Here is a 22,555-nt window from a genome sequence, read left to right on the forward strand (position 1 = left end):
TGGAACGACAAGAACAGGACACTGTGGGGTTTATAACACGTGTCAGTGAGTATTAAGGTAGTAGCGTGGTGTAGACAAAGTCATCCTCTGTAAGTCCCTGAGCCCTTTGGGGTGTGGTGGCCATGCAAAGTCAAGGTTGACTATGATAGGGCAAGGACACATACTGTTTGTTACCTGTAAGATAACCTCTGAAGAATCATACAAGAAAAATATCTATAAAAGAGAAAAGGAAATATGGGAGATATTTCATAAACCCAAAAGAATGCAGGATAAGGAAAAGAAACACTTGGGAAGAATAAAAGTGTGAGGCACTGGTCTTGAAGGCTGACAACACCGTGTGTGTGGACCAACCATCCCCATGTAAAGGCATAGACATTCAGACCGGATTAAAAAGAATCAACTGGTTTACAACCCTCATTTAAGGGCAGGCGCACCTGGGTGGCTCTGTTGAGTGTCCAACTCTTGGTTTCAGCTCAGGTCGTGATCTCAGGGTCGTGAGATCGAGCCCTGCATCAGGCTCTGTGCTCAGTGGGGATCCTGCTTGAGATTCTCTCTCTCCTTCTCCCTCTGCCCCTTTCATCCCCCCAAAAAGAAGAAAAGTAAGGACACAGAACAGTCAAAAAACAAAGAATGGAAACAGATGCTCCACACAGGGAGTAACCCAGAGATCTGGCTGCAGCCACAGAAAGTACACGTGAAGGCGAGTGATGGGACTGGAATACACAAGATACTTCACAGTGATAAAGGGTCAACACAGAGATGCATCTGTCCTACGTCTGTTCACATCCAATACCAGCTCTGAAATGTTTAAGGAAAATATGGCAGGACTGAAAGTTGAGGCAAGTACACAATCCCACTTAGACATCTTATATAAATCTTTAAGTAACTAATAGAACGAGTGAACAAAAAGCAATTAGAATACATAAATTTGTAAAAGATCGTAAAAAATTAACATAACGGACATGTGTAGAACATGATGCCAAACAGCAGAATCCACATTTCTTTAAGTGCATGTAAAAAATTATCAAATATGTCATGTGCTCAACCATGCCATTAATCTAGAAAAATAAAAATATATATTAAAAGTATATAAAAATAAATAAAGTATATCGGAAAGGAAGAAATGCAAACCAGAATGGCCAATATTAAAGGTACTGAAGATTCCAGGTGCTGTTGAGGACATGGGGCAACCCGGCCGCGCACTTACTGATGTGAGTGTAAATTGTTACAAAAATTGTTAGAACTCCAGCAATTGGAAAGGACGTTTGGCAGTATCTTAAAGTTAAAGATACACATGGCCTGTGAGCCATATTTCCACTCCTAGGTGTGTACCGAAGAGAAATAAGTCCACCAAGATAAATACCCAAGATATTCAGCTGTATTTTCCATAAACAACCTAAACATCCATTAACAACAGAATAAATAGGGATGCCTGGGTGATTCAGTCAGATAAGCGTCTGCCTTCGGCTCAGGTCATGATCCCAGGGTCCTGAGATCGAGCCCCGCATCGGGCTCCCTGCTCCGTGGGAAGCCTGCTTCTCCCTCTCCTTCTGCCTCCTTGCCCGCTTGTGCTCACTCTCTCTCTCTCTCTGTTAAATAAATAAAAAGAAAAACAGAATAAATAAGGAAATGCTGGCATAATCACACAACAGAATACTACATGGAAGTGAAAAGAATTATTTACTGCTTCACTCAACAGCACAATAATCTCACAAACGTAATGCTGAGTTTAAAAAGCCAGAACAGACAGAATTCATGTGCTTGCAGTTGTAGACCCCATGGTAGGTGGGTGGGTTCTTCAAGGCCAGCACGGTCGGGCTGTGCCCACTGCTGGGGCAGACCGGGAAAGGCTCACCTGATTACACCAGGCCCACCAAGCATGTCCCCTTTTGGATTAAAATAGAGTTAACCAATCAGGGCCCTATATGCATCTGCCCAGTCCCTTCACCTTCTCTGTGTTCAGTGGGAAACAAGTTACGGTCTCACTCCCACTCACATGGAGGGCAATGCACAGAGTCCCTGGTATGAGCACAGAGGCTGTCTTAGAATTTTACCCCACCCCCATCTCATCTTGAGTGACTGGGGCAAGGATGGATTTGTCATGGGACAACCAGGCAGGTGTTTGGGAAATGGAAGAATCAGATCCAGTGTTACAAGAATGCAGGCCAGGTGGATTGGGGGTGCAGACCTGAAGTTGTGAACCAGTGCAGCCCTGGGGAAAAGCAGGGCGGCGTCAGGCTGGGAAGACTCTCTAATTATGATTCAAAATCTACATACACAAAAGATCGATGAAACTGATAGCATTAAAATACAAATAAAACTTTTTAAAAAAGATGTTATTTATTTATTTGACAGAGAGAGAGAGAGAGCACAAGCAGGGGAGCGGCAGAAGGAGAAGCAGGCTCCCCACTGAGCAGGGAGCCCGATGCGGGACTTGATCCCAGGACCTGGAGACCTTGACCTGAGCCGAAGGCTCACCGACGCTTCACCGACTGGGCTGCCCAGGTGCCCCCAATAAAACTTTTGGAAGGCTGACATTTTCCATAAAATCAGAAGCCACTGACAAACTGAGAGACAGACTTTGCTGCATGATTACAGCTGAAGGGCAAAGGCTCCTAAATACACCAAGAGCTCTTAAAAACAGAAGGACAGAGCAACACGAGCTCTGGGGGCTCTCGGGACCTGCTCCTCCAGATACACCGACGAAACTGGCAAAACACGGTCAGAGCCAACTTCCTTGCTGAACAGCCGTCAGAGGTTTCCAGAAAGCAAGCAAAAGCTTCCTTAAGAAAAAGGCATTTGAATCCCATAGGAGAGCTTCGTGATTGCTTTATCCCAGCCCTTCCCCCGGCCCCAACCGTTGAAGAGTGTGGTGTTGTAGGTTTTGTTTTGTTTTGTTTTTGAGTCAGAGAGAGTGAGCACGAAAGCAGGAGGAGAGGGAGACAGAATCCCAAGCAGACCCCCCACTCAGCGTGGAGGCTGACGCGGGGCTCGGTCCCACAACCCTGAGATCAGGACCCAAGCGGAAATCAAGAGTCTGATGCTCACCCCACTGAGCCACTAGCATCCCCAGGAGTGATCTTGAGGATGGCAGCTTACTTCCTATTCCTGCTGAGGGTTCCTGCTGCCAGGAGGGGCAGAGAGAGATCGTTCAAAGAATGGGTGTTTGTTTTAATCTACTGAGTGGCTCCACAAAGCACTAGCACAGAGGGGTTGGTTGCCTTTATGTTGGCGAACTCAGGACCCTCTGGCCAGAGCAAGGAAGGGCCCGGGTCTCCAGGGTGTCCTGCAGGTTCCTACTGAGGCATGAGCACCCCTCCTGTCCCCGAGTACAAAGGGTCTACCCCTTGGGGGGTGCGTCAGCCTAAGTCTCTTGGTTTGAGCAAAAAGTCTACTATTTGCAGCAGGTAAGGAGGCAGGGAGATAATTCTCAAAGCGCGGTCTCCTCTTGGGGTTAGTGCAGGAAACTCTTACTTACTGTGCTAGGGGCAGGGGGAACTGGCTCCTGGTTTGTAACTTAGCCTACTGATGTAGGAAAGATAGGGCTTGAAGCCGACGGCCAAGAAAGAATTCTTAAGACGTCTTCGGTGCAAAAAGGTGGTTTTATTAAAGCACAGGGACAGGACCCATGGGCAGAAAGAGCGGCACTGGGGTCAGGAGGAGTGACCCATTATGTACTTTCAAGTTCGGAGGGGGTTGGAGATAGTTTAAGTCTCTAAGGAATTTTGGGAACAATGTTTCCAGGACCTTGAGGGGGCTAGCCATTGTTGGGAGAAGGTCATTTATTACTGTTTCATAAAAACTCAGTCAGGAGACCATTCAGATGTATATCGGTGGGTCATACGCTTGGAGGATGATTGCCAATGTGTATCTTGGGGGATAGAGATAAAGTTTCCAAAAAAGAATTTTTATATGTTAAGGTAGACTTACAGGATCCTGGGGGTTCGGCCTAGAATTGCTTGTTGCCCTTAGCAAAGTGTCAACATCCAGGCAGCTGAGTCCCTAGAGAAGGTCACTCTTTCTGTTTCAAGGACTTGCCAATGGGCTGTAGGTAGTGAGAAATTCAATTTTTCTTCTGCCTTTGTTTCCCACATCATCCCCCCCTGAACAATTTTGATCCTTAAATCGTTAAGGTCTTTGAGAGTGGAAGGTCTCATCTTCTGTAACGTCTTCCTGCTGAATAGGAGCGGAGAGATGTCCCTACCTGTGGGTCGGTATTGGTCAGTTGGGGCTTATATAGACATGGGAGTTATGAAAGGCAGAGGGAGTTGAATCCAAGAGAGACCACATGTGTGCATCTTCCCGAGTGGAAAGGATCTTCTGTCGGCTGGAAGTTATGGCAGCAAAGGAGTCTCAGCACCAGGTGGAGAGACAAGGGAGAAGGCAGCAAAACATGATCAGAATAACAAAAAGAAAAAAGAAACCCAAATAAGAGTTCTTCTTAGAAAAAAAAGATTTTATTTATTTATTTGAGAGAGAGAGCACAAGCACAGGGAGATGCAGAGGGAGAGGGAGAAACAGACTCTCCGCTGGGCAGGGAACCTGACCGGAGACTCCCTCCCGGGACTCCAAGATCAGGACCTGAGCCAAAGGCAGACGCTTAACAGACCCAGTCACCCAGGTGCCCCAAGAGTCCTTGGATAGTTGACAAAACTCCTTCTCCGGTCCAGGAGTTGAACCAAATCATTAAAGGAGAGACAGGGATCTTCTAAAGGGCCAATTGAGTATTCATGTCAGTTGGAAACCTAGAAATAATTTAGTGGAAATCTGGAACATGTACACAGCGTTCTGTCTTCATAATAGCACACATTCCACCTTGTGCAGCAGTTAAAACGTCTAACACCTTTCTGTTCTGTAAAACTGCTTTACGCATTTGTGTTATTTCAGTATTTAGTAGAGAAATGCTATTTTGAGTGTCATTTAGGGCTTTGACCATGTACTTAGTAAGTACCATTTAGGTACTTATTAAGAGCTTCCGTGTGCCAAACAACATCCCCCAGTTCCAAAGAGGCAACAAAGATGGATGCTAGGTGGTCATACCAGTGAAACACAGAACATGCCCACCTTTGTTTTCAGTTGGGAAGGTTGGCTGGGTTGGCAATGGTTTTAATAAAGCGTCCGTGCATCCAGGCAAAACCGAGTCCAGCGGTCTATCCAGCCTGGGGGAAGCCCTGGCCACAAGTTAGAGCCACATAGTCCCTGAGTCGTGAGGAGCCAGTCATCTGCTTCTGGGCCTCCTTGAACTGCAGTCACGATGTCAAGGGCCCTTCAGTTTTGGAGGGCCACCTTTTGCATTTGTGGGGGACTGTATGTCACGCTTAGTTAAAGGTGGTCACTGTATGCTTGGCTAAAACCTCTACTTGCAATTTTATATCAACAGCGGTAACTTCTAGGATAAATGTGACTAAGGAATAAAACCATCAAGAAGCCTCCTTTGTCTGAGGTCAAGCCTTAACATTACCCTAATTAGGAGGAATCACTGGCAAGTGGGAGAAGACTTGTCTCAGGATAAGGGCATCCCCAAGTGCATCATCCAATCCAATCACAAAGAAAGTGGGGCCATCCATTATCTCCACAAGTCCATGGCTAACCCATGGAGTGGGGTACGCTCTGGCTTTTAAGGAGCGATTTTGTCATCCTAGCCACACAGAATTGGTCAAGGTGATTGCTGAGTTATACAATTGTTGGGGAGTCAATCTCATTTTCTAGTTGTTCAAATAATCATGTGCCCATGGGCTCCTGTTATTATCTCCATAGAATAACAAGCAAGATTGTCTATACATGAGCTATTGTGGTAATTCCTCTGAAGTTTCTCAATTTGTCTAGCTTAGGCAAACAACAAATACTCAAAGACAATCAGAACTACGATTTAACATCTGTAAAGGTGTGTTATTGAAATACAATTTTTCTCACTAAAATCACTGTTATTTCCAGAAGTAGCCAAATTAAGACTAATTTGTTTGTAAAACAAGTATAATTTTAACAAACTTGGCCTGATTATTTACATAAACTCAGCAAGAATAGTGATTGATCTATAGATCTTTTAAAATCTGCTTTGCTGGGCACCTGGGTGGCTCAGTTGGTTAAGCGACTGCCTTCGGCTCAGGTCATGATCCTGAAGTCCCTGGATTGAGTCCCGCATCAGGCTCCCTGCTCGGCAGGGAGTCTGCTTCTCCCTCTGACGCTCTCGACCCTTCCCCCTCTCATGTGCTCTGTCTCTCAGTCTCTCTCTCTCAAATAAATAAATAAAAATCTTAAAAAAAAAAATCTGCTTTGCTGGTGCGCCTGGGTGGCTCAGTTGGTTAAGCGTCTGCCTTCAGCTCAGGTCATGATCCCAGAGTCCCAGGATCAAGTCCCACATCGGGCTCAGTGAGGAGTCTACTTCTCCCTAGGAACCTCCCCCCTCTTGTGTTCTCTCTCTCAAATAAATAAATAAAATCCCTTTTAAAAATCTGCTTTGCTGGGACTTTTTTTTTTTTTAAGATTTTATTTATTTATTTGACAGAGAGAGAGACACAGCGAGAGAGGGAACACAAGCAGGGGGAGTGGGAGAGGGAGAAGCAGGCTTCCCGCTGAGCAGGGAGCCCGATGCGGGGATCAATCCCAGGACCCTGGGATCATGACCTGAGCCAAAGGCAGACGCTTAACGACTGAGCCACCCAGGAGCCCCTTGCTGGAACTTTTTATAAGGAATCTAGATTGAATCTTTTCTACTAGACTTTTAGTAGAATCCAGGCCAGAAGCCAAGCCAAGTACTTGCCATCAGACATGCCTGCAGTATCTGCCCATCTGGGCAGATTCCTCCTCATGAGGTTCGCAAAGTATCCTGAGGTTCCTGCACCTGCTAGGAAGTGACATTATTTACTCACCTGGTGAGGCTGCTGGGAACTCTGTAAGCAAGGTATCAGGCCAACATTTCCAAGGGGCTTTATGGTTCCAGGTTTCATAAAGTCAACCTTAGTTCCTTAAAGCTGTTTGGTCATATCTGAGTCTCTGCACGGCTCTCTCAAAGACCCAAACCATGCTGGAAATCAGGAGGACTCAGAAAGGTAACCTCCCAGGCATCTCCCCCATACCCTACCTCAGTCCGCGGAGCCAGTGACTCTGTATCTCAGGGTTGTGAGTTCAAGCCCCACGCTGGGTGTGGAGATTACATAAAAATAAGAATCTTTTTTTAAAAAATGTGAGCTCCAGAGGGAAACAAGCCTGCACAGTTTCGGCAACGCACCCACACGTGCGTGTGTGTGTGTGTGCACATACTCTCCCCACTGAGTAGGACACAGAGACTCCACCCCATCAGTGGGAAGGACCCCTCACATCATTTAACAGGCACAAAATAATCCATTGTTTGTACACCTGGAGAATTTCCCCAGTGAGGGCCTGTTCCTCTTTCACGAAGTTTCTCAGCCGTTCACAGAGAAATCCTGTCGGTTCTGCCCTCCGAGCACTTGGGACGGACCTCTGCTCCGGCTCACAGCCACCTCAGCCAGACCCTGGCCTGCACCCCTCTGCCCCCCACTCACCCCCTCGGCTGCCTCTAGAACATTCCAGACACATTGCGCATAACAGCTCTCTCTCCTTTTTCTGTCTTTGGTCAAATATCCCTTTCTCCAGCTTGAAATTACAAAATTAGGTTTAAAATTGCAACTTCCCCTCCACCATGCTCCAGACTCCAGCTTAAAGCCCCTGCCCCAGGCTGTCCTTCCTGTCCAGCCCCCCAACACCCAGCAAGTTACTTCTTACTGTGCATCATAATCCAAGTTTCATTAAGGCAAAAAAATCCCTCTTTTCGCGGATGGACTGCCAGGAGCTGGCATAGCCTGTTAGGAACAGGCGCTAAGTAAATCAGGAACGCGTAAGTGGGGCGTGCAGAGCTGACCTGCAGAAGGTCACTTCCCTGGAATGCAATTATTGGGGCTCAGGGAGGGAGGTTTTTCTAGCTTCCTTTACTTGTTGCCAAATCCCTTTATATTCTCACTACTGAGCTTGAAAGAGACCCTCCCTCTCCCTCCTTGTGCATTTTCATTATAGAAGTCCCAGGAGGAGAGCAGAGCCCCGCCCTCGGCTTGGTCCCCTCACCCCCACCCCGAACACAGGGGGTCTCATGGAAGGCCCACAGGCTCTCCCCCATTCTCAGGCGTCTCTTTCTGCCCCCAGACCCTCCTCTCTGCCCCCAGCAGCTGGCCTGCCACCAAGCAGGTGCCGGGTTTGGGGCTGAGGATGGAGAAGCCGCCTGCTGGGTTCGGGACCCCAACCCCCCCAGCCATCAGGGAGTGAGCAGCCATTTGGGGCTTCTGCCTAGGTCTCCCGTGATCATGCACACTGCCACTCTCCCGGGGCCCCATCTTGTGGAGCTCACCTGCGGGGGTCCATGAGCTCACGGCTGCAGGTCGAGCAGGTGCTTCGGGGGCCCCAGAACTCGCGGCTACAGGTTGGGCAGTGCAGGCGTCCCCGAGGGTTCGCTGCACCTGGGCCTCGTACTTTCTGAGCCCTAGTTAACCCTGTCCTACAGGGCTTCCCAATCCCCATTGCTCAGGACTGTCAGGCTCAGACCCACGTGGAGGGAGGGACCCCAGTTGAATCAAGAGCCCAGACCTAACCATTCTTGCTCAGTTAGTGAAGCTGCAGTCTTCTATCCTGCGGTCATCAAGATACACACCTGGCTTGAGGGGCCCCAGATGGGGGGGTGGGGGTGGGGGAAGTGCTCATCTGGTGGAATCTCCCCACAGTGGGGAAGAAGGCAGTCTGCAGGGAGGGGCCTGGGCGGGGGGCTGCATCAAACAACCATGAACGGGGTGGCTTCACACTATAGAAATGTGTTCTGTCTCAGTCTGGAGGCTGGAAATCCCAAACCAAGGTCGGCAGGGCTGTGCTCCCTCTGGAACCTGCAGGGAAGACTTGTGCCTTGCCTCCCCTGCTTCTGGAGCTGACCTGCGGTCCTTGGCATTCCTTGGCTTGTGGCTCCCTCTCCCCCATCCCTGCCCCTCCGGTCACTTGGCACTCTTCTCCCTGCGCACCTGTCTTCTAAGAAGGACTCTCATTAACATAGGAGTCAGAGTCCCCCGCTCCAGTAGGGGCTCATCTCCACTTAGCCAATTATGTCTGCAATGACCCTACTTCCAAATAAGGTCAAATTCACTGGGGGTTAGGACTCGGACCTGGACTCGGACCTATCTTTTGGGGAACCCGGTTCAATCCCGGAACAGGGGGGAATGGAGACTGGTGACTCGCAGAGGGACTGGGCCACTGTGGGCAATGGGAGCCATGCGGGAAAGGGGCAGCCGGGAGGCAGCCGGGGCTGTGGGCTCACATGAAGACACTGGTGTCTCCTGGCTCTGGGCACTGAGAGAGTCTGGGGCAGCGACACCCCACCGTGGCAAGCACATCTACGGTTTGACCCTAGAACGGCTCTCCACCAAGAACAACCTGGGCTTGGGGGAGAAACAGCCGCTCCAGGGCTGTATCTGGGAAAGAACAGGATGAGCCTGGAACATTCCTTCCGCCACAAAGCCAGGATGTGCTCCCTGCATGCGGGGGACACAGCAGAACACAAAGGCCAGCTCTAAGGGCTCCGAGCACCAAGTCTGGGATAACGTGAACATCAAAGCAGGTCTAGGCCTACTGACCCATGTGGACACCCACTGGCTGGTAAGCAGGACTAGAGCAACGCAGACCAGGAGGAGGAAGCGTGCTTTGGGCTCCTTCAGCTCTGGAGCAGAGAGCAGCTCTGAGTGCAAGCTCCCTCCCTGGGCACTCTGGCCACATCACCACTCGGGCAGCTCTTGTGTGGCCTTGGCTGGGAAATGATAGAACCGGGTCTACCAGGAAGGTCGTGGGGCTCCCTTGAGGTTGTGGAGCACGTGGTGGGTCTTGGGAACTTACCTCCCACCTCACTCCCTGTCCACACTGCCTCTTGGATGCATCCAGGCTTTGCCATCTGCACATTTTGGATTCGGTGCGTTTCCCGTGCACCCTCCCAAACCCAACCCTCTTCTCCCAAGCCTCCTGGCCAGTCCTCAAACTTGCAGGTGCGCCTGGGAGCCGCCTCACGATGGCCACATGCCCCCTAACAGGGCTTTTACAAACGCATTATCTTTAATGAAATTCTTATTTCTTTGGGTAACACACACAGTCCACCTTCCTTGTAGAGGCTTAGAAACCCTCGAAAGGGACAGAGGAAGGCCATTCTAGCCGTCCTGCGTCTCCCGGGGCCCGGGGCCCAGAGCCCCGAGAAGCGCCTCCTGGAGGTGTTTCCACGAAGGGCACAGGCCCACCCAGCAACTCCCGGGACAACTGCCAGGGCGAGTACCAGTATGGTCTCAGCGGGAAGATGCTGAGCGCAAGCCTGGGACTGCCCAGTGGGTGGGGCCACCGGAACATCTGGGGCAGGAGCCAGCCTCTACCCACCGCTGCCGGCAAAACCCCTCCCTCCCCCAGACTGACAACCAGAAAGGTCTCCAGACATGGCCAAATGTCCCCTGGCAGGGATGGCTGCTCCCGGCTGGGGCATTCTGGTCCCCCTTATGTGCGGTTTCACTCTGCCCAGCCCCCATCCCCTGCGGTGGGCGGCGGCCCTGGCCTCACTTCCTCGGGTCACCCGGGCAGGTCATGCCGTCGAGTCCTCACAAGAAGGGCCCGTCCGGACGACAGGCTCTGGGAGAGCGCGCCGGTCCGGCGGTGTGCCTTCGGACATACTCAGCATCCGCCCCGTCCTTCCCTTTTGTTCTTAGTGATCCGGCCTAATCGTCAAACTTCCCCAAAGGTGCGGACACACAGGAAAAAACACCGTATATGCGGGTTCAGCTCAATCCGCGCGCCCGGGGGTCCCCGGAGGCTCTGGAGCGCGTGCCCGAGCGGAAGCGCTCCCGCCCTGAAGGCTAAGGTTTCGTCGGGGGAAGCGGGCAGGAGCGGGAGGGACACGGTTCAGCCCGCGCCAGGCGCCACGGTTTTAGGGCCTGGAACCTTCGCGCTGAGGTCTAACCTGGTTGAAATGGAGTCCCTTGCGGTTCAGGCCGCCCCTTCTTCGCAGAGGCCTGCTGGAACTCTCCTTGGTTGTCACCCCCAAGCTCTCCTCCCCGGCGGTCCTGCTTTCCGCCGGCTTCCGGGGCCATGCGGCCGGCCACCACGGCGCTAGCTCTGTCCACTTCCTCCTCGTTGGCAAGATTTTGCTAAGGATAATTGGGACCTTCAGTGGCCTCTTGAGGAAACGGAAGACCTCCCCAGACTGGTTCCTCCAAGACCTCTCTGTTCCCCTGCTTGCTTTTACCACCGCCAGCCTCCCTGCCTGTCCTTGAGTGTCCTTCAAACCCCAACCTCCTCCCTCCCTCCCTCCTTCCACTCCACCCTCAGCCCCTGCCCCCACTCAAACCCGAGGAGGCTGCCTGCCACCACTGGGGGCTCTCAGGGACGCGGGGACCCTAACTGCAACCAGTGAGGCTGGGAGGCTAGTTGGAAACACTGTTATTTCTATCCACTCAGGTGAGTTTCCACCCAGATGGCTGCTTGGCCACTCCGCAGCACCCCAACCAAAACTTAGTCCGCAGCCCATAAGACTACACATCCTGGCAAGAGAGAATCTTGAGGTGTCTTCCATAAACCTTGATGGGAAGCATTCCCCGGCATGTAGGGCAGGTGGTCGCAAATGGTCTCATCTGCAGAAACACAATTCAGATAAAATTAGAAAGCAGGGCAAAGGGGAGAAGCAACTCTTTTATATAAACCAGAGAATTTTGTATTACTGTGTTTCTGCCTGGTTCGAGGCTAGAATTCTGGAAGAAAGCTCTACCGTATCTATTTGTACCTTTCTGGATATGTGTGTCTACACTATTCTATGTATATATGACATTCTCCTACCTCTGGATAATGTTATCAAATTGATTTATAAAATCCCGCGGAGAAGACTGTTCTATTCTAATTTGCTTACACATAAATAAGTGCTCACAGAAACAAAATATCCCTAACACTCTTATAAATAGAGAAACTAGCCAAATACTGTTCCAGTTTATGTGATTTGGGCAAGTGTTCGGGAAGTAAGACTAGTTTAATATTGTGAGTTTAATCAAAACAGCCGTGTCTCCTGCGTTGTCAGCCTTCAGTCTAACATGAGCACACATCTTTATTCTATTTGAGTTTGCCAGTCACACAAGCTACCGTTATGTCCACTGGATGTCTAAGATTATAAAAATTATAAATTCACCCTAAGAGCAAGTGTACAAGGGGAAGATGCCATAAAAATGAGCTGCTCAACATGTGTATCAAGTGCAGCAGAAAAATGGGGAAAAAAAGTATTTAACATTCAAAACAATTTTTTTCTGCTTTTGTGATTTTTGAGGGGTACTTTTTGGGGAGAATGCAGGGAGGATAGGACAGGCTTATGGAACTGGGGACTGGGGGCCAGGAGGGGAAGAGAGACAGACAGAGAAGTCTCAGCTTTACAGCTGGGGAGGGGCCCATGACCTCAGAGAGACCTCTGAAGGTGAAACCAGAAACGGGGTGGGGGGTGTGCAGGGGGGCACCTAGCTTCCTCCTGGAGTTTCCCCAAAGCCGCTGCTGGTTGGCTAGGTGAGGCCCCCTCCTGGCCTGGGACTCAGGATCCCGCCTGGGGTCTGATAGCTACTCCGGAAGAAGGTGGAGACAAGAGAGCCCAGCCCCAACTTCCTCCTGCTGGGGCACAGGATACTGGGGGACAACTTCCTTGGCCGGGGGGGTAAGTGCTGTGGTACCAGCTCACCGAAGGGGACCTGAGGCCAGTGGGTGAGTGAGGCGGGAGGGAGCCAGGCTGGCCAGGGCTCAGCCCTGGAGGGCCAGGGTCTGGGGAGGGGAGGCGGGAGCCTGAGTCTGGGGCACCCCACAGGGGCCCACCCACATTGCCTCGTGTCCCCCCCAGGAACCATGAGAGGCATCCATCTCCTCCTGCTGGCCCTCCTGCTGCGCTCGGAGCTCGGTGAGCCATGGGGCACAGGGCCGGGGCCTGTGCTGGGGGGCATGGCTGGCAAGCCGCTGTGAGAGGCCCTGTGTGGGCTTGTGAGGGGTCTGTCCTCCACGATCCCTGAGGGTGGGGAGGAGCCCTCGAGCTGTGGTTCTGCCTGAAGGGGTCTAACTGCATCCTTCCTGCCGACCGGCCGGGCCAGCCCTGAGCCTTAGGTGCTACTTCTGCGTTGATATGAACAACAGTCCATGCCAGCCCTTCCAGTGTCAGATACACAATGTCTGCTACACCGGTAATCTGACTTTGACCACGGAGGATGGTGAGTCCCCAGCACCCAGGGGGGTGTCCAGGGAGCTCTGCTCCGAGGCTCCCCCAGCCTCTCAGAGGAGCGTGGGTTTGGCAGGGGCCACTCTCCAGCCTGCCTCAGTGTCCCCATCCTCCAGAGGCCTCCTCCTGGACGGGGCCGGATGGGACTCCAGCAGAGGGACGGAGGGCCAAGTGCCCCCAGGGAGCATGTGGCCCGAGGAGGCTGCGAGAGGCGGGGTGACCTCTCACGCCAGGCTTCTCCGTTCTTGCCCATAGGAACCCAGGTGAAGTACCAGCAGAAGGGGTGTGCCCCCTCCTGTAAGGAAGTTTCTAGTATATTGAAGCAGATTTCGGAGATAAGCGGCCCGGGGAATCCAGGCCTGCTGGGCCTAGTTAAGCTTGAAGTGCAGGGTTTGATGTGCTGTGATAAGGACCTCTGTAATGGGGGTGCACAGCTCCTGGGTCCTGGCGGGGGGCTCCTGCTCAGCCTAGGGCCCGTCTTCCTCTGGGCCCTGCTGTGACCAGCCCTGACCCCAGCACAGGGCCTCGTTCTGAACAGAGTCTCAGGTGGCAGGCACGTGAAGCAAGCTCGCTGTCCCACCCACGCACACATACATACATACATACCCACACGCCTGGGCACACACATGCACACGCATGCACCTGCACGCGCAGACCCCACAGACCCTCAGGCTCTCCTGCCCAACCCACCTGGCCAGCCCCAGCCTCAGGCCCCCAGTGCCCTGCTATGCCAACAAGCCTGTCCCGTTTTGCAAACACCATCAACCAACCACTGCCGCAAGATGCAGAGACTGCTACGCCCTGACCAGACGGACCTGTAGAAGAGCAAAGCCCACAGCCCAGCCCGGGGTCCTGCTCCCAGTGTGCCAGCCAGCCCCCGGAGAAAATAAACCCTTTCTGCATCCTCCTGTCCTCTGCTTGTCATTCGGTCCCCTAGGAAAGGGTTGGTGGCTCTCGTGGCCTGCCTGGGAGGGAGACTACACTCAGCCAGGTGAGTGCCCATGGCCCTAGGGACTAGGAGCAGTGGTCGGTTCTGGAGGGGCTAGCTCTGCACAGCTGGGTGTGGCCCCCCTCGCCCCCATGAAGCGTTTCCTCCAATGCACACGACCGGCCCCCCCAGTCCCTCCTGGGAGCCTCCATCTGCCCAGGGCCTCCGGTGGCTGATGTGCTGGGGGGGGGCTTCAGCAGAGGCAGGTGGTGGTGGTGCTGGAAGAGCGGGTCTCAGCTGGTTCCTTTCCTCTTTCACACATTTTCTCTTTCACACATTTCCTCTTTCACGCATTTCCTTTCACACATTTCCTCTTTCACACATTTTCTCTTTAACACATTTCCTCTTTCACGCATTTCCTTTCACACATTTCCTCTTTCACACATTTTCTCTTTCACACATTTCCTCTTTCACGCATTTCCTCTTTCACGCATTCTTCCCCTCTGAGCCCCTGCCCCAAAGGGTGGACCCCGAAGCTCAGAGCCTGCCCCCACAAGCCCATAGGACCCTGCTCCTCCCCATGGGATGGAGATCCCAGAGCCTCATCTCCTCCCTAGGTCCCCCCAGTCACCTCCTCCAGGAAGAGAACCCCCTCCTCTCCCTGCCCCATTCAGAAAACCTGGAGTGTGGCCTCGGGAACTCCATGGGATTGTGAGGGTTGGGACTGTAGCACCTTGGAGACCAGGGCAGGGCCTTCCCTTCATAAGCAGGGAAACTGAGGCACAGGGAGCCTCATGCCAGTCTGTGCCAAAGACAAGGAACCAGAAGTGCCGCCCTGGCCCACCTGTGTCCTTTGTGCCTCCACAGAGTGGACCAAGTGACATCTCCCTCTGGTCCTTTCACTACTGAGCAGAAAAGCCTGGCAGACCCAGCCTCACCCCCAAAAAGGATGTGGCCCCGCCCCAGGCTGGGTGCTGGAGGAAGTACAGGGCCTGGGGAGGGCACCAGCCCCACAGGGACAGGTCCTGGGGGCAGAGCAGGGCCTCTGATGTGTGGAAATCTGAAGCCTCTTCCCCAACACCCCTCCTTCCAGCATCTCCCAACTCGACCCCCTACAGTGCTAGCCTCAACCCACACACCCTGTCTCTACACCCCAGGGGCGACCGAGGGACCGACCATGCCATGCAGTGGGGGAGGGCTCCAGAGTGAGTGTGCATGGGGGGAGCAGGGGGTGCTTTGTGGTCAGAGGGGTTTGAAGAACCACGTTCTGTGGGCCGTCTCCTGCCTCCTGACCTCAGCCTACTGTCCCCCGGCGACCTTGGGCAAGGACCCACATCTGGCCTCGGTGAATTCACTCTGTTATGACCAGGGCCTTCCGCGTGCACCGGCAAGGGCCAAGGGGACACAGCTGGGTTCTGTCCCCTTGCAGCGGCTGTAGGCCGTAACCAGAGCCGCCGGCCCGTGTGCTCACCGTGCCATGATCGCCTTGGGCTTTTTTAATCGATCCATCCTGATAAGTGGTACTAATTACTGCAAGTGTCTTAGCATGTGTCTTTTCTTTTTAATTGGTATATCATGATAACAGGCAAACTTTTTTTACTGTTAATATTCTTTTTTTTTTTTTTAAAGATTTTATTTATTTATTTGAGAGAGAGAATGAGAGAGAGAGAGAGAGAGCTTGAGATGGGGGAGGGTCAGAGGGAGAAGCAGACTCCCCGCTGAGCAGGGAGCCCGATGCGGGACTCGATCCCGGGACTCCAGGATCACGACCTGAGCCGAAGGCAGTCGCTTAACCAACTGAGCCACCCAGGCGCCCCTTTACTGTTAATATTCTTAAATGTATTAGTGGGTTACCTAAAAATATTTTCTGTCAATATATGGAGAGGTTTTCTTATGTTTCTTCTTAAAATTGCCAAGTTCTCCATTTTCAATTTGGGTTTTGATCCATTGAAAATGTGTTCTCCCTGGGGCGCCTGGGTGGCTCAGTTGGTTAAGCGACTGCCTTCGGCTCAGGTCATGATCCTGGAGTCCCGGGATCGAGTCCCGCATCGGGCTCCCTGCTCGGCAGGGAGTCTGCTTCTCCCTCTGACCCTCCTCCCTCTCGGGCTCTCTGTCTCTCATTCTCTCTCTCCCAAATAAATAAATAAAATCTTTAAAAAAAAGAAAAAAAAAAGAAAAAAAAAAAAGAAAATGTGTTCTCCCTGACACCCCAGCCCTGACCCAACAGGGTCCGGGGCAGAGTTTATCCTTCTCTGATCTGCTGCCCAGACCCCCGCCCCCCCTTCCCACCACACCCCCTGCGGTCCCGGGAGGTAGGTGGGGAAGTGGCCTGTGACCACCCCCCCACTCTTATCTCCCATGGAGCCTACTCCATGCTGCTTTTATGTATGTATGTATGTATTTATTTACTTAAAGATTTTATCTATTCACTTGACAGACACAGGGAGATAGGGAACACAAGCAGAGGGAGTGGGAGAGGGAGGAGCAGGCTCCTCGCTGAGCAGGGAGACCGACGCGGGGCTCCATCCCAGGACCCTGGGATCATGACCTGAGCCGAAGGCAGACGCTTAACCATCTGAGCCACCCAGGCGCCCCTCCATGCTGCTTTTAAAACGTTTCAGCTTTTCGTTCTGAAATAGGTTCACACTTAAAAAGAAGTTTCAAAAATAGTATAGAGTTCCTATATTCCCTTCAGTCCACTTTACCCGATATTAACTTCTTACGTAACCAGGTTCAAAAACAGGAGATCAGCATTGATGCAGACTCTCAAAGATCTGCACGGCAGACCCTGGGCCAAGCCCCGCACGGCACGGGGCTTTCCTGGGGTCCAGAGCCTAGTCCTGGGAGTGGCAGGACATCAGCGGTCCCCACCCTGGCCCGGCTCCTCCACTTTTCCTGGCCACTCCACGGCCAGTGCCCATGGCAGGCTTCTAGGGTTTTCACTCCACCTCTTTCTAAGAACTTAATTAACCATAACTATTCCTGCTCTTGACAGTTGACACTTAACGAGGGTTTACCCACCTGTTTGTGACCTGGAAATGCCGGCCGGGGGTGGGGGGCTCCAGGCGCCACAAGAAGTGAGGTCCCAGGTCAGACCCCATTGCCCCCACCCCACCCCTACAGCCTGCCTTGGGCAGTTACTATCTGAGGGAGGCCCGTGGGCACGGGCCCTGGTTAACAGTGGCCTCGGGAAAGCGGGCTGACGAGTCAAAGTGGGTCTTCCTGCCCGTGTGGATTCAGCGTCTGTCCTGCCCTGTCCTGCTGCACAGTTAGGAACGTGCCCCTCGGGCACTCCCCTTTCTGTGCCATGGCCGGGTGGCCTCGCTGGCCTCCCTGGGCCAGCTGCCGGGCACGACTGGCAGGGAGGCCAGCGGCGTGCCGAGGGTCGAGAGAGCAGGGTGCATGCGTGTGCGGTATGTGCACGGCGTGTCGAGCACAGTGTGTGAGTGGGTGTCATGTGCGTGCTGTGTGTGTTCAGGGAGGGGACGTGATGCCAGCAGCACTGCGTGGGTGGGCATTGGGGCAGAACAGGGCCCTAGTGGCCCTCCAGTGTCCCGTCCCCCGTAGGGCCTGGCCCAGCCTGAGCAGCAGAGGAAAGGCGAGGGGCACCGAGAGAGGGGGCTCTTTTGGCCTGGAAGGCAGCAGGCCAAGGGACTGGGCGCCCCACGTGGGGAGGGGCCGTCCCCAGCCCACCCAGAACGCGTGACTGAAGACCTCCCCAACCTCCTTGGCCATTCCCGCCTCGGCTGACGTGGGAGGAGGCTTCCTAGTGAGCAGATAAAATCTCTGCCAGGACGGGAGAGCCGGGGCAGAAACAATGCAGGAACTGAGCGCTCAAGGTCTTGGGGGGCCTGGCCAGAGCCTACCCTTCCTGAATGAGCTGCCCGCATTTCCAAAGCCGGAGGTGGGGGCCAGGAGAGGGTGGGGCTGGGGTGGAGGCGTGAAGCCCCCTCCCCGGCCCTCCCCACCTATGGGGGAGCAGAAGGCAATCTGAGGACAAAGAGCAAGCTGACACCCCACAACCTCCCCCCACTAGGTTGGGGTACCCGTGACATTCCTCTGGGAAGCTCCCAACTGTCTAAACACTAACTCCTTGCTAGAGGGGAGAACAACCTTAGCTTGACAATGGCAAGGCCTCTGGTATGAATCCTCTTTAACATATGAAAATCCTTCTGAAACCTCCCTTTTCCTTACCTCCTCCCACTCCCACCCGTCACAACTCTGGGGCACCAGCTCCTTCTGCCCACAGGCCCGCCCCTGGGCTTTAATAAAACCACCTTTTTGCACCAAAGACATCTCAAGAATTCTTTATTGGTCATCAGTCTCGCGTTCTGGGTGGGCTGGGGGCGGCCCCACCCCACCAAACCTCACCTGCTTTCCCAAACTACATCAAAACCGCTTCCCCGCCTACAGGCGCCCAGAGCCCTGGTGGAGCACTGACCCGTGTCCACCCAGAGAGGGAGGGACAGCTGGGGGGTCAGCTCAGGCTAAGAGCTGTCCTGGTCTGGGGCAGGTGGGAGGGGGAGCCTTCTGGAGGGGTGGAGCGAAGAGGACAGAGGCAGAGGCAGCCGGGGAGGAAGGGGACACCAGACAGGCTGGGGCTGGGGCCCCCGAGGGCGGGCAGCAGACCCCCGCGGAGCGCAACCGCGCACGGGTGGATGAGCAGCAGGTACCAGGAGAGGCAGGTAGAGTCAGACCAGAGGAGACAGGCGATCTGGAGGCTCCTGGCGGTCCCTACGGGGAGGGGTGCGCCTCCCCCGCTTGGTGCGGCAAAAGGCGGAGTTTCTGGCCTCCCCTCTCTGAGCATGCGCTGGAGACAGCGCGTCCTTGCGAATTCCGTGTCGCCCCTTGGAGAAGTAGTTCTGTCTCTTGGAGGGGTGACCGAGTGCGGTGCTGCTCTTCCCCAGGCCTCCCTCCTGGTCTGGCTGCCCAGACGGGGCTGCCCTGCTGGGCGCCCATGCTCTGGGTTAATGCTCCTTCCGTAGGGCCCGTGATGATGCTCGTGAGCGGTGTTCTGGGGTGGCAGGAGATTTTGGCTTTATCTTTCTCAGCGTGGCTGAGAAACCACGTGGCTCGGGAACCTCTGGTCCCCCTCCCTTCCCCACCGGCCACAGGTCCTGGCTGAGTGCTTTCTGGCTCTTAGTGGTGATGTGGTTTTGGAATATAGGTGAGGTTTGGTGGGGTGGGGTCCGGAGCCCACGACCAAGAAAGAATTCTTGGGAGGTCTTTGGTGCAAAATGAATGCTGGTTTTATTAAAGCCCAGGGATGGCACCCGGGACCCGTGGACAGGACCCGGAGCCGTGGACAGGAAGAGCTGCTGCCCCGGGGTTGTGAGGGTGGCTAAGTCCCTACTTGCGAGTTGCGCGAAGGGAAAAGGGGAGATTTTCAAAAGAACTTTCATACGCTAAAGAGGACTCACCAGATACCGCACGCAGGCCTTGTCATTGTCAAGCTAAGGTTGTTTTTCCCTCTAGCAAGGCTTTAGACAGTTGGGAGTTTCCCGGAGGAATGTCACGTCAGTCCCACCCAGGAGTGGGGAGGGGAGGGGGAAGAGGTCACAGGGTGTCAGCTTACGCTTTGTCCTCGGCTCGCCTTCGGCTCCCTCATCGGGTTCACTGCTGGGTACCCGAGCCTGGGAGGGCTGAGGCGTAGGGGACTGCCTCGGGGACAGCCGCAGGGACTCTCTGCTGCAGCTCGCACGCACACGCACTGTGCAGGCTGGCACCGTGGACAACACGGGAGGGTCCCCAGGGGTGGGCGGCGCCTGCGAAGACCCCCACATCAGGCTCTGAGGGATCAGTGAGGCCACCCCCACTTCATGGGGGAGTGGGGGTCAGGTGCCTTTCCCACAGCTGAAACCAAGCTCATCTGCACTTAACATTCCATTTCTTCTGCGAACGTAATGGTTTCCTTACTTAGGTAACTTTTCTGTAAGAAAGTCCTAATGAGCCCTCTGAAAAGTAAATGTTGGTAACTAGGGGCTTCTGTGGTGCCTTCCAGAATGCTGGTGAAGTCAGTAAAGTGGCTTCTGATTAGATTTTTTAAATAAAAAATAGAGGCGCTTGGGTGGCTCGGTCTTTTAAACGTCTGCCTTGGACTCAGTTCTTGCTTCTGGGGTCTTGGGATCGAGCCCCAAGTCAGGCTCTCGGTCTGCCTCTCTGCTCAGCGGGGAGCCTGCTTCTCCCTCTCCCTCTGCCCCTCCCCCTGTGCTGGTATGTACACTCTCTTTCAAATAAATATTTTCTTTAAAGATTTTATTTATTTGACAGAAAACACAAGCAGGGGGAGGGGCAGAGGGAGAGGGAGAAGCAGGCTCCCCTCTGAGCAGAGAGGCAGACCTGGGGCTCAATCCCAAGACATTGGGATCAGGACCATGACCTGAGCAGAAGGCAGAAGCTTAAACGACTGAGCACCCAGACGCCCTCAAATAAATAAAATCTTTAAAAAAAAAAAAAAAAAAAAAAAAGAACGGAGCGAGACAGAACTGGATAGAATAGAATATACTGACTGCCTCCCACACAGTAAGGATTTATATATACTGGTCATAATGTAAAATGTATTTTTTACAGTGGATCTGGGTCAAAAATGTGGAAAAGTGGGGCACCTGAGTGGCTCAGTCGTTAAGCATCTGCCTTCAGCTCAGGTCATGATCCCAGAGTCCTGGGATTGAGCCTTGCATCGGGCTCCCTGCTCAGCGGGAAGCCTGCTTCTCCCTCTCCCGCTCCCCCTGCTTGTGTTCCCTCTCTCGCTGTGTCTATCAAAATAAATAAATAAAATGTTTTAAAAAATGTGGAAAAGTGTGCTCATTAAGGCATGAGCCTCCTGGAGGGTGGGGGAGACTTGTGACCCCCCCCCCCAAGAAGGGGCAGGACTGTGGCTGAGCCTCACCCCAGCCCGAATCCTATACCTCCGGCCCACAGAGAATTCTCCCGGGGCCCAGGCCAAGGCCTGGCTCTGGGGGTGTTGGGGAGCTCAGGAAAAGCCCATCCCTTGCCAGACCCAAAGTCATGAGATGTGTGAACCGTTGGAAGATCCACGAGGCACACAACTGATTAAATGTTGTTCTGGCAAAGCCAGTTTTCAAAGGCTTTCCATCTTCCCTTTCCTTTCGTGGCATCCACGGTAGTCCCACCAAGAGAGAGCCTGCGTGACAGCGTCTACGGCAGCCAGCTCTTCACACCAAGGCCCCACCCCGTCCCGCTCCCGCTCCCGGCAGGGCGGAGCTCCCAGGATCCTGCCCCACACCCACCAGCCCTGCCAGTGGCACTCCCCAGCTGCCCCCAGCGCCGGGCTCCTCCCCCAGGGCTCCCTCCTGCCCTGCCTGGAGAGGGGCCTGAAGGCTCTCCCACCTCACCCTGGTCCCTCCTCCCTTATCCTTCTCAGAGTCCCTGAGGACCCCTCTCCTGAAGCTCTCACTCTCCCTTGGGGTCTGCTTCCCAGAGCACCCAGACTGACACCTCTCTCACCCTCCCCTTCCTACTCCCCACTCCTCCGCCCCCCCCCACTCCCCGCCTTCCCTTCTCTTCCAAGCAAGGAGGAGTCAGCCTGAGGGATGGAGGGCAAGAGTGGTGGCAGGGTGTAGGGAGCCACCCAGTGAGCCCTGTGACCAAGGACGGAGGACAAAGGGTGCGAGGAGAGGGGCAGAGGTGGCACATTTGGGCTTCTAGGAACATGTCCTCTCTTGGAGGAGCCATACTCTATCCTTACCACCTGGGGTCTGGGTTCTGAGAACAGCCTCGCTCACCTCCTTTCCCATTTGTTATGCTGAGGGGTGAGTTTTCTGAATTTCCTAGTAGAAATTTTACAAATAAGCTAGTCTGCAAAAGGTAAGAGAGGGGCCTTGGGGCTCATAGCGGCCACCCTTGCTGGCTGAGCGGGGCGGCAACAGAGGGACCCCGCACCGCAAGGATCTCAAGACAGCCAGTCAGACAAGCTCAGGGCATGGAGCCTGAGCCCGGCCAGCTCTGCCCCAAGGAAGCCTCCACTGATGGGCAGCCTGCAGGCAGGTCTGAGGCTTTTTAGAACCATGTTGAAGTCAAAGTCTAGAGTGAGGCATGTCCAGCCTCCAGCCATCTGGGCTCCCAGGGGCCACAGATGGCTGGTTTCTGCCCCTCAGTTGGGGTGGCAAAGGGCCAGAGCTGGCTTGTGCTGACTGCTCTGTTGGAGAAACTCAGAGCCTCACTCACTGTCCCACCTAGCTGGGCCCCAGGCTCCCACCAGGCAGAGCCTCAGGGAGGGTTCACGGGGTCCTGGTACCAGCCAGTACCCCACTAGGATCCAGGTCCCACACCCAGCAAGACCACAGCAGGTGTTCCCGTGGAGGGCTCTTCCCCACCCCCGGGACAGCTTGTGAAGCCTGAAGCAGATTTGC

General features: G+C 53.9%; 1 protein-coding gene across 1 annotated transcript; it reads left to right on the forward strand.

Annotated features, from left to right (window-relative positions):
* Positions 1-12,637: 12,637 nt before the first annotated feature.
* Positions 12,638-13,919, forward strand: LOC123858679 (lymphocyte antigen 6H-like). Its single transcript, XM_045895806.2, has 4 exons — positions 12,638-12,706; positions 12,887-12,943; positions 13,131-13,247; positions 13,511-13,919. Exons 2-4 carry the CDS (start codon positions 12,892-12,894, stop codon positions 13,753-13,755), a joined length of 414 nt encoding a protein of 137 aa, XP_045751762.1. The 5' UTR covers positions 12,638-12,706; positions 12,887-12,891; the 3' UTR covers positions 13,756-13,919.
* The last annotated feature ends 8,636 nt before the right edge of the window (positions 13,920-22,555 follow it).

The sequence above is a fragment of the Mirounga angustirostris genome, unplaced genomic scaffold (genome assembly GCF_029215605.1).
Source record: "Mirounga angustirostris isolate CCGP_5_RB_7025 unplaced genomic scaffold, mMirAng1.0.hap1 SCAF_4, whole genome shotgun sequence".
Lineage (NCBI taxonomy): Eukaryota > Metazoa > Chordata > Mammalia > Carnivora > Phocidae > Mirounga > Mirounga angustirostris.